An 11,049-nucleotide genomic window follows, 5' to 3' on the forward strand; every position below is an offset into this window, starting at 1 on the left:
GAGCTTCTTCATGCGTTTGACACCTGTGTGACCAAGGCGGCAGTGCCACAAGTATGTGGGACTATCATTATCAACCTTACATCTTTTGGTATTCACACTATGAATATGTGTAGCATTACGCTCGAGATTCATTAAGAATAAACCATTCACCATCGGAGCATGACCATAAAACATATCTCTCATATAAATAGAACAACCATTATTCTCGGATTTAAATGAGTAGCCATCTCGAATTAAACGAGATCCTGATACAATGTTCATGCTCAAAGCTGGCACTAAATAACAATTATTGAGGTTTAAAACTAATCCCGTAGGTAAATGTAGAGGCAACGTGCCGACGGCGATCACATCGACCTTGGAACCATTCCCGACGTGCATCGTCACCTCGTCCTTCGCCAGTCTCCGCTTATTCCGCAGCTCCTCCTTTGAGTTACAAATGTGAGCAACCGCACTGGTATCAAATACCCAGGAGCTACCACGAGTACTGGTAAGGTACACATCAATTACATGTATATCACATATACCTTTAGTGTTGCCGGCCTTCTTGTCCGCTAAGTATTTGGGGTAGTTCCGCTTCCAGTGACCACTTCCCTTGCAATAAAAACACTCAGTCTCGGGCTTGGGTCCATTCTTTGGCTTCTTCCCGGCAGCTTGCTTACCGGGCGCAGCAACTCCCTTGCCGTCCTTCTTGAAGTTCTTCTTACCCTTGCCTTTCTTGAACTTAGTGGTTTTATTCACCATCAACACTTGATGTTCCTTTTTGATTTCCACCTCTGCTGATTTCAGCATTGAATACACCTCAGGAATGGTCTTTTCCATCCCCTGCATATTGAAGTTCATCACAAAGCTCTTGTAGCTTGGTGGAAGCGACTGAAGGATTCTGTCAATGATCGCGTCATCCGGGAGGTTAACTCCCAGCTGAGTCAAGCGGTTATGCAACCCAGACATTCTGAGTATGTGCTCACTGACAGAACTATTTTCCTCCATCTTACAGCTGAAGAACTTGTCGGAGACTTCATATCTCTCGACCCGGGCATGAGCTTCAAAAACCATTTTCAGCTCTTCGAACATCTCATATGCTCTGTGTCTCTCAAAACACTTTTGGAGCCCCGGTTCTAAGCTGTAAAGCATGCCGCACTGAATGAGGGAGTAATCATCAGCACGTGGCTGCCAAGCGTTCATAACGTCTTGGTTCTCTGGGACAGGTGCGTCACCTAGCGGTGCTTCTAGGACATAATCTTTCTTGGCAGCTATGAGGATGATCCTCAGGTTCCGGACCCAGTCCGTATAGTTGCTGCCATCATCTTTCAGCTTGGTTTTCTCTAGAAACGTGTTGAAGTTGAGGACAACGTGGGCCATTTGATCTACAAGACATATTGTAAAGTTTTTAGACTAAGTTCATGATAATTAAGTTCATCTAATCAAATTATTCAATGAACTCCCACTCAGATAGACATCCCTCCAGTCATCTAAGTGAAACATGATCCGAGTTAACTAGGCCGTGTCCGATCATCACGTGAGACGGACTAGCCAACATCGGTGAACATCTTCATGTTGATCGTATCTTCTATACGACTCATGCTCGACCTTTCGGTCTTCCGTGTTCCGAGGCCATGTCTGTACATGCTAGGCTCGTCAAGTCAACCTAAGTGTATTGCGTGTGTAAATCTGGCTTACACCCGTTGTATTCGAACGTTAGAATCTATCACACCCGATCATCATGTGGTGCTTCAAAACAATGAACCTTCGCAACGGTGCACAGTTAGGGGGAACACTTTCTTGAAATTATTACGAGGGATCATCTTATTTAAGCTACCGTCGTTCTAAGCAAATAAGATGTAAGACATGATAAACATCACATGCAATCAAATAGTGACATGATATGCCCAATATCATTTGCTCCTTTTGATCTCCATCTTCGGGGCTCCATGATCATCGTTGTCACCGACATGACACCATGATCTCCATCATCGTGTCTTCTTAAAGTTGTCTCGTCATCTATTACTTCTACTACTATGGCTAACGCTTTAGCAATAAAATAAAGTAATTACATGACATTTATGTTGACACGCAGGTCATAAATAAATAAAGACAACTCCTATGGCTCCTGCCGGTTGTCATACTCATCGACATGCAAGTCGTGATTCCTATTACAAGAACATGATATCTCATACATCACATATATCATTCATCACATCCTTTGGCCATATCACATCACAAAACACTTGCTGCAAAAACAAGTTAGACGTCCTCTAATTGTTGTTGCAAGTTTTTACGTGGATGCTATAGGTTTCTAGCAAGAACGTTTCTTACCTACGCCAAAACCACAACGTGAATTGCCAATTTCTATTTACCCTTCATAAGGACCCTGTTCATCGAATACGGTCCGACTAAAGTGGGAGAGACAGACACCCGCCAGCCACCTTATGCAACTAGTGCATGTCAGTCGGTGGAACCATTCTCACGTAAGCGTACGTGTAAGGTCGGTCCGGGCCGCTTCATCCCACGATGTCGCCGAATCAAGATAATACTAGTAATGGCAAGCAAATTGACAATATCGACGCCCACAACTGCTTTGTGTTCTACTCGTGCATAGAAACTACGCATAGACCTAGCTCATGATGCCACTGTTGGGGATCGTAGCAGAAATTCAAAATTTTCTACGCATCACCAAGATCAATCTATGGAGTAATCTAGCAACGAGGGGAAGGAGAGTGCATCTACATACCCTTGTAGATCTCTAAGCGGAAGCGTTCAAGTGAACGGGGTTGATGGAGTCGTACTCGTCGTGATCCAAATCACCGATGATCCTAGCGCCGAACGGACGGCACCTCCGCGTTCAAAACACGTACGGTTAGGAAGACGTCTCCTCCTTCTTGATCCAGCAAGGGGAAAGGAGAGGTTGATGAAGATCCAGCAGCACGACGGCGCGGTGGTGGATGCAGCAGGATCCCGGCAGGGCTTCGCCAAGCGCAAGCGGGGAGGAGAGGTGTTACGGAGGGAGAGGGAGGCGCCAAGAGCAAGGGGTGTGGCTGCCCTCCCTTCCCCCCCCCCCCTCTTTATATAGGGGCCTTGGGGGGCGCCGGCCCTAGGGAGATGGATCTCCAAGGGGGGGGCGGCCAAGGATGGCTTCCCCCCAAGCCAAGTGGGGGGCGCCCCCACCCCTAGGGTTTCCAAACCCTAGGCACAGGGCAGGCCCAAGGGGGGCGCACCAGCCCACTAGGGGCTGGTTCCCCACCCAATTCAGCCCATGGGGCCCTCCGGGATAGGTGGCCCCACCCGGTGGACCCCCGGGACCCTTCCGGTGGTCCCGGTACAATACCAGTAACCCCTGAAACCTTCCCGATGGCCAAAACTTGACTTCCCATATATAAATCTTTACCTCCGGACCATTCCGGAACTCCTCGTGACTTCCGTGATCTTATCTGGGACTCCGAACAACTTTTGGGTTACTGCATACTAATATCTTTACAACCCTAGCGTCACCGAACCTTAAGTGTGTAGACCCTACGGGTTCGGGAGACATGCAGACATGACCAAGACGCCTCTTCGGTTAATAACCAACAGCGGGATCTGGATACCCATGTTGGCTCCCACATGCTCCGCGATGATCTCATCGGATGAACCACGATGTCAAGGATTCAATCAATCCGTATACAATTCCCTTTGTCAATCGGTACGTTACTTGCCCGAGACTCAATCATCGGTATCCCAATACCTCGTTCAATCTTGTTACCGGCAAGTCACTTTACTCGTGCCGTAATGCATGATCCCGTGATCAACCACTTGGTCACATTGAGCTCATTATGATGATGCATTATTGAGTGGGCCCAGAGATACCTCTCCGTCATACGGAGTGACAAATCCCAGTCTCGATTCGTGCCAACCCAACAGATACTTTCGGAGATACCTGTAATGTACCTTTATAGTCACCCAGTTACGTTGTGATGTTTGGCACACCCAAGGCACTCCTACGGTATCCGGGAGTTTCACAATCTCATGGTCTAAGGAAATGATACTTGACATTCAGAAAAGCTATAGCAAACGAACTACACGATCTTTGAGCTATGCTTAGGATTGGGTCTTGTCCATCACATCATTCTCCTAATGATGTGATCCCGTTATCAATGACATCCAATGTCCATAGTCAGGAAACCATGACTATCTTTTGATCAACGAGCTAGTCAACTAGAGGCTCACTAGAGACATGTTGTGGTCTATGTATTCACACATGTATTACGATTTCCGGATAACACAATTATAGCATGAACAATAGACAATTATCATGAACAAAGAAATATAATAATAACCATTTTATTATTGCCTCTAGGGCATATTTCCAACAGAAAGATATAAGGTAGTTAACAATGACTGCCCAAATAAGAAGCGCAAACCCATCCCACATAAAGTTCTGTGATACCTTCCATTTCTACCAAGATTGCAAAGGTTGTTCATGCAGCCTGAATTTGCTAAGCACATGAGATGGCACATGGAAGGCAACCGAGAAAATCCAGGAATGATGGTGCACCCAGCTGATAGTGAATCATGGAAATCTTTCACTGTGGATGGGTTTGCAAGTGATCCACGCAACGTTAAGCTAGTCAAGTCCTCTGATGGCTTCAACCCTTTTAATTTCGGGTTAACACAATACTCTTGTTGGCCTGTGTTTCTTGCTCCTTTGAACCTGCCACCTGCTCTTTGCTTGAAAACACAAAATACCTTTCTTAGCATGGTGATCCCTGGACCAAAGAGTCCTGTCAAGAACTTCAATGTGTACATGGAGCCTTTATTTGATGAGTTGAAAGAGGCGTGGGCGGGTGTACCAACTAATGATAGTTTCCTTAAGCAGAATTTCAATATGAGGGTAACATTGCATACAACTGTCCATGACCGCCCTGCTTTTGGTATGGTTGTTGGATGGTCTACCCATGGTGGGCTGGCTTGTTACGAGTGTGGGGCAGATCCACAAACAATTTGGCTGGATAATGGGCACAAATGGAGTTGGTTTGATAGCCACAGGCGATTTCTACGGGCCGACCATGTATTTAGGACCCAGAGTGATGCCTTTTTAAAAGATACAGTAGTGAAGGATATTGCTCCATGTAGGTTAACAGGGGATGAAGTTTTTGCTTACATGAATGAAGTTAAGGACAACAATTTTAAAGGTTATGGAGTAACACACAATTGGACACACATTCCTAAGCTGTGGGAATTGCCATACTTCCCAAAGCTTTTGCTTCCTCATAATATAGATGTTATGCACACCGAAAAAAATATTGCAGAAGCAATATTCAATACTATCCTTGACATTCCTAACAAGACAAAAGACAATGCCAAAGCCCGCCTTGACCAAGTTGTACTGTGTAGCAGAACTGATTTGAACCTTCAAGAAAAGCCCAATGATAAATGGGAAAAGCCTAGAGCACCATATTGCTTGAAGAGGAACCAAATAAGAGAGGTCCTGTTGTGGTTTCTTCAGCTCAAATTTCCAGATGGATATGTGGCCAACATGAAGTGAGGTGTTAACTTAGAGCAACTTAAGATATATGGGCTCAAAAGTCATGACTACCATATATTTATGGAGCGGTTGCTTCCTGTCATGCTGCGGGGGTATGTAGATAATGATGTGTGGGAGGCTTTGGCTGAGCTAAGTTATTTCTTTAGGCTGCTTTGCGCAAAAGAAATAGATCCTAACCAAATGGATAAATTGGAGGAAAACATTCCTGTCCTAATTTGTAAATTGGAGAAAATTTTCCCACCGGGGTTCTTTGATTCAATGGAGCATCTAATGATACACCTCCCTTATCAAGCAAAAGTAGGAGGGCATGTTAAGTATCGTTGGATGTATACTTATGAAATGTATGTTTTGTTCTTCATGCATTCTGTCCATATGGTAGTAGTATTTCCTTTTTGGACATTAATTTGTTACATCGCAATGTAGGTTAATAAAAAAGCTTAGAGCAAAAGTTAGTAACAAAGCACGTGTGGAGGCTTCAATTGTTGAGGCATTTCTTGTTGAGGAGATTTCAAACTTTAGTTCTTTGTACCTTCCTAATGATGTGCCTACCTCAAGAAATCGCCCCCAACGTTATGCACAATCTAGCACTACCAGCACAAGTACTCTTAGTTTGTTTGGAGACAAGGGATGGAAAATTGGTAGAGGGGAACCTAGGATCTTATCACATGAAGAGTACAAGACATCCATGATTTTTATCTTACTAAACATGCCTGAAATGGATGATATTGTGAAGTAAGTTCTCTAAATTAGCATTTCTAGCACAATCATGTACAATTAAAAAAATGGTGCTGATGGTTTACACAAAATATGTAGATAATTTGAACTTGACCAATGGAGGCGTCCTTGACAACCAAGTACAAAAGAACTTGATAAACTTAGGCGAGATGGTGCTGGTTCAGGAAAACCAAACTTGTTGGATTGGTTCAAAACTTTGGTAAAGCACCTATACATACTAGCAAATAAAGTGCCATGTAGTTTTCTATGCCTAATAACTCTATATACATATATTGTCTTCTTGCAGTGCATAAAGGATGCATCTATTAATAAAGAATTACGCGATCTTTTGCGAGGTTGTAGCATGAGAGTAAAATCATATGACATGTATGAAGTTAATGGGTTCGGATTTTGATCAGAGAAATATGAAAACCACAGAGAAGGGGACCTTTCATCTAGAAATACCGGCGTTCTTGCTCTTGGAATAGATGATGCAACCAATGAGGAGCTTGAATACTACGGTGTTATTAAGGACATTATAGAACTTAAATTTGATGGTGATGAGGACTTCAGTCTTGTGATGTTTGATTGTCACTGGTTTCATCCAACTAAAGGAGTGAGACATTTGAACAGATTTGGCTTAGTTGAAGTAGCACCTGCTTCAACCAATCCAGCCAATGAGCGTTTTGCTATTGCCAGCCAAGTGAGCTTAGTCTATTATGTTCCATATGCTTGCACTTCGGTTGCAAGTCTTCTTGATTGGCAAGTTGCTTACAGAGTACCACCTCTAGGCAGTCTAGAAACTCCCACAGATGATGGCTACACAACAACAACAACACCCACTAATGCACATGTATTCCAAGAGAATAGTTTAGGTGCCAATGATTTCATTGTACAAGTAGGATCACAACTTGACAACTTAACAGTGTGTGGTTCAGATGAGGTGGTTGATCCAACCGAATTGTCACATATTAGCAACCGACATGATTTGGGTGGTGAAAGTATTCAGGAACAAGTTATCGAGGATGAAGACTATGATGAAGTGATCATTGAGGAAATTGAAGAAGATGATGATGATTTCTAGCCCATTTTCTATTTATTATCGTTGTTTGTAATTTGGGTGGTTGAAGACTTGGCAAGAAACACTTATCTATTTGCTATCGTTATGTTTATCATGATTGTCTTGTTGGTTGTAAACTATTCTTTCCTATCTTTATCTTATTTGTTTCAAGAATCACACATTACAGGATGACAATTGGAAGAAAAGAATCGCGACTTGCTGTAGCGATCAAACCAGCGCCTGCTGCTCGAAACACTACTGCTGCTGATGGCACTTATGATGGGTACATAAGAGGAGTTTCAGATCTTCCTCCTGCTATTCCAAATAATGAAGATCGTCCAATCATTCGACCTATTGGCAAGACGTAAGTCTTATTATTTAGTATAAGTACTTTATTGTTCTGCAATATGTTTTCCTTTTCTAATACTTGTTTGTTGTATTTACAACTTCCTTCTTTGTAGGCATTGGAAGGACATTCCTGTTGTTCGAAAGGGCAGAAGACCATCAAGTGTATTGACATGCCTTCTGAAAAGTAACCATCCCGGTATTCTGGATTATGATGGTGCGAAGGTGGTTGCGACGGAGTGGGAGCATTATCATGCGGTGAAGGACACGAATGGTCATTCTGTTGCAGACAAAATTGAAGATGCTTTTTGGGTATTAACTATTTAAATTGCTCTCTTTTGTTGACCAAGGTAATTTGCTCTTATTTATATTAAACCATCTATCAATTCTCATTGCAGCTAAGGTACAAGTATGAAGATGCATACTCAGAGAAGGCAAAGCAACATGTTCGAAGATGTTGCAAGGCACTTTTGCCAAGTATATTTTACTATGCAAGAATCCAAGCCATAATTGATCATTTTCGAAAAACTGAGAACACTAACATGAATGACAAGCTTGCTGGGCAATACTATTTGGATAGAGCTCAGTATTTGGTGCAAAGATAAGGTTGGTTAGGAAAAGAAGCTTGGGTTGTTGTAGTTGATGAGTGGTGCAGTGAAGAGTGGATTGCAAAATCAAAGAAATACCGTGCCAATCGTTGCAGCTCAAAGTTCAAGCCTCACAAGGGTGGTTCCAACTCGATAACTACTATAAGTCAAAAAATGGTTATCAACTAAACTTAGTAGTTTCATTTATTATCACTTATCATATGAAGAATTATAAATATCTTACATGTCTTGAATCTTGTGTAATGCAGTCCGAACAAACCGGCGAAGATGTTAACCAGATTTAGGCTTGGGTGCATACACATAGAGGATTGGACAAGAGCAAACCTTTAATTCTCAACACACCAGAAGCAACTAAATGTTTGGTATGTGTTTTTTAGCAATACCATGGAATAATGCCAATATATATCCTTTTCTCAAACCAAACACATCCTTATGAAGTCTGGTCTGAATTTAGTGTTTTTGCATGTCAACTTGTTTGTCCAATTTGTATGTCAATTTGTCTGCCCACTTGTGCAATTGTGTAATAGGAGCTTTACACAATTATTTGAAATTCCTAAACATTTGTGTACCTTTGTTTTCTTCTTGAGTAGGTAGTTTACACAGAAAAGGCTAAAGAGTTAAATGGAGAGGACTATGATATCCTGAAAAATGATGTTAGTTCTAAGGCACTTTATGATTGCTCTAATGGGAAGCCACATGGTACATGGTCTCTATTTAATGGCATTGTCAATGACATCAAGGTCATTTCTGAGGTGAGAGCTACTGGTACATCTTCAACAGCCTTGAAGCGTCCTCGAGCTAAAGAAATTGAAGATGTGCGTCAAAAGGAGTCCGAGAAGACTCGAAAAGCAGAGGCTTATGCCAATAATGTCTTGTCATGGGGTGTTGGGATGTACAAGTACTGCAATGAGATACAAAAGTTTCTTCAGGTGCTGGTTATACATTCCATGTTTATCAATTAATTTGCTAGCATTTGAAAGTAACCACTATGTGAATTTTCTTTTTTGCAGACTTTGGCAACTAAGCAAGGAGTGCCTATTGGAGAAATACCACTGCCGCCGGTTCCACCTCCTTTTCGTTCGCTTTCTCCTCCTGGATCTCCGCAACAATCTACCATCCAAGTATGTAATCATCCATCTCAAGCAAACACACACACACACATTAATACATTTAAAGCATGATAAGGGTTACTTTTAAAATCTGGCTCTTGTTTTGCAGATTCTAGAAAATAGCGAAGAATCGCCAGCTTTGTGTGCTCAACAAGAAACAAATCCTAGCTCTATTAATGTATGCATTTCTCAAACTGATCTCAAATGATACAAATAGTAATGTTCTGTTCATTGTGACCTTCCAGGGTTAAATAACTTAGTAAGAGGGGTATATTGAACAATGCATGTTTGCCTTCTTTCCTTTTCAGAAGAGAATGTTAGAGCTGTTTATAGTATAATTTCTTGATTGGGATAAAACACGAATGCAATGCACCATAGGGTGCTTCAAACATAGGAGTGCATATTGTTGTTTCTGTGTGCAAATAATAGTTTCACATGGCTATTGTTGGTAGTAAATGTTTTCCTTCCTTCAGTATAGTCTTTGGTCTCATTTATTTGTACCAAAACAACCAGCGAACTGATTCATAACGATGCAGCGTGTGTAGTTGCATTGCTTATGTGTGTATGGATAAGTTGAGAGATACATATTCACATACTTGTGATAATATGCATGCTTATGTGATGTGTGATGCTAGACTGTGTGGTGCTGGATCATTTGGGATTAATGTTGATTAATGGGGCTGTGTGAGAATGTAGGAGGGATCATAATATATTTTTTGTCCAATTGTCCAGTTTATAGTTGTTATGCTGCCAAAATTTATACCAGATTTTGCATGCCTTTGTTCTAATTACTGGAAATAGGAAATTCTATTTAGACTTTGTCGACTTGATGTAACTCACTAATTTTCATTGGAACATAGAGTTGCGTGTAGTTCCTCTAATAAGTTCTTATTGTCATGTTCCAGCTTTTGAGAATTTGCGAATCTTTCTTTTCAGAAACATGTTACTGCTGCAAGTGTTCCTGTTGTAGACGATGAAGGGATGTTTGGGGGATTTTTCAGTCAGTCTGGAACCGGTACACTAAGCCTATCGCTATTGAGCAGTCAGTTGGTTCCTTGATGTTCTTGGATGTACAGTGCGTGGAGTAATATTTTGGTGCATGTATGGTTAACATGCTAGTACATGTTGTGTAATGTAGGAAACTCTAGTTGACCTACATTAGTGTGTACGTGCTAATTGAGATGCTTAATCAGTTGGATGTAGCAAACTCTAGCTAGCAAGCCTATTTTTTGGTCAAACATGTGATGGTTGGTGATGTCTTGGCATCTACTGTATGCATGTGACGATTGGTATCTATCTATCTATATATATATACACTAATTATTTGATGTTATTTTCATTTTATAATTATGGCTCCATTTTGAATTATTTGAATTATTGGTTATGAATTCAAATTTAAATTACACGTTTGAATTATGTCTGCATATGGGGAATGTGTTTCCCTACAGTATGTAACTCTAGGGAAAGTATGGTGATGTGGCACGAAAGGGCCCCACAATCTTTCCCTAAGGCCTGGCTGTAGGTAAACAACCTATCCACGTGGATTGCAACATACATATGGAAATCTTTCCCTAGGGCTTGTGCCTCTAGATAAAGAAATTTTCCCTAGAGCTTGCTGGATACACCCTACGGGAAGGGGTCTTTACCGACTATACTATACCTAGGGTTCTTTACCTAGGGCAAGCCCAAGGTAAA

The 11,049-nt window shown here is 41.8% G+C and overlaps 2 protein-coding genes across 2 annotated transcripts; both read left to right on the forward strand.

Moving 5' to 3' along the window:
• The first annotated feature begins 7,480 nt into the window (after positions 1 to 7,480).
• Positions 7,481 to 8,242, forward strand: LOC119356560. The gene is made up of 3 exons (XM_037623534.1): positions 7,481 to 7,656; positions 7,754 to 7,949; positions 8,036 to 8,242. The coding sequence occupies exons 1-3, from the start codon at positions 7,481 to 7,483 to the stop codon at positions 8,240 to 8,242; spliced, it is 579 nt and encodes a 192-aa protein (XP_037479431.1).
• A 71-nt stretch (positions 8,243 to 8,313) lies between these two features.
• On the forward strand, positions 8,314 to 10,475 carry LOC119348680. Its single transcript, XM_037616653.1, has 6 exons — positions 8,314 to 8,401; positions 8,494 to 8,607; positions 8,836 to 9,174; positions 9,256 to 9,366; positions 9,464 to 9,532; positions 10,291 to 10,475. The coding sequence occupies exons 3-6, from the start codon at positions 9,136 to 9,138 to the stop codon at positions 10,411 to 10,413; spliced, it is 342 nt and encodes a 113-aa protein (XP_037472550.1). The 5' UTR covers positions 8,314 to 8,401; positions 8,494 to 8,607; positions 8,836 to 9,135; the 3' UTR covers positions 10,414 to 10,475.
• The last annotated feature ends 574 nt before the right edge of the window (positions 10,476 to 11,049 follow it).

The sequence above is a fragment of the Triticum dicoccoides genome, chromosome 1A (genome assembly GCF_002162155.2).
Source record: "Triticum dicoccoides isolate Atlit2015 ecotype Zavitan chromosome 1A, WEW_v2.0, whole genome shotgun sequence".
NCBI classification, from domain to species: domain Eukaryota; kingdom Viridiplantae; phylum Streptophyta; class Magnoliopsida; order Poales; family Poaceae; genus Triticum; species Triticum dicoccoides.

Excerpts from the sequence above, each read along its gene's own strand:
- LOC119348680 (XM_037616653.1), top strand. The coding sequence starts at position 9,136 with ATGTACAAGTACTGCAATGAGATACAAAAGTTTCTTCAG. Across the intron at positions 9,175-9,255 it reads AGATACAAAAGTTTCTTCAG|ACTTTGGCAACTAAGCAAGG; the intron begins GTGCTGGTTATA and ends TCTTTTTTGCAG. Across the intron at positions 9,367-9,463 it reads CGCAACAATCTACCATCCAA|ATTCTAGAAAATAGCGAAGA; the intron begins GTATGTAATCAT and ends CTTGTTTTGCAG.
- LOC119356560 (XM_037623534.1), top strand. The coding sequence starts at position 7,481 with ATGACAATTGGAAGAAAAGAATCGCGACTTGCTGTAGCGATCAAACCA. Across the intron at positions 7,657-7,753 it reads ATTCGACCTATTGGCAAGAC|GCATTGGAAGGACATTCCTG; the intron begins GTAAGTCTTATT and ends CCTTCTTTGTAG. Across the intron at positions 7,950-8,035 it reads AAATTGAAGATGCTTTTTGG|CTAAGGTACAAGTATGAAGA; the intron begins GTATTAACTATT and ends TTCTCATTGCAG.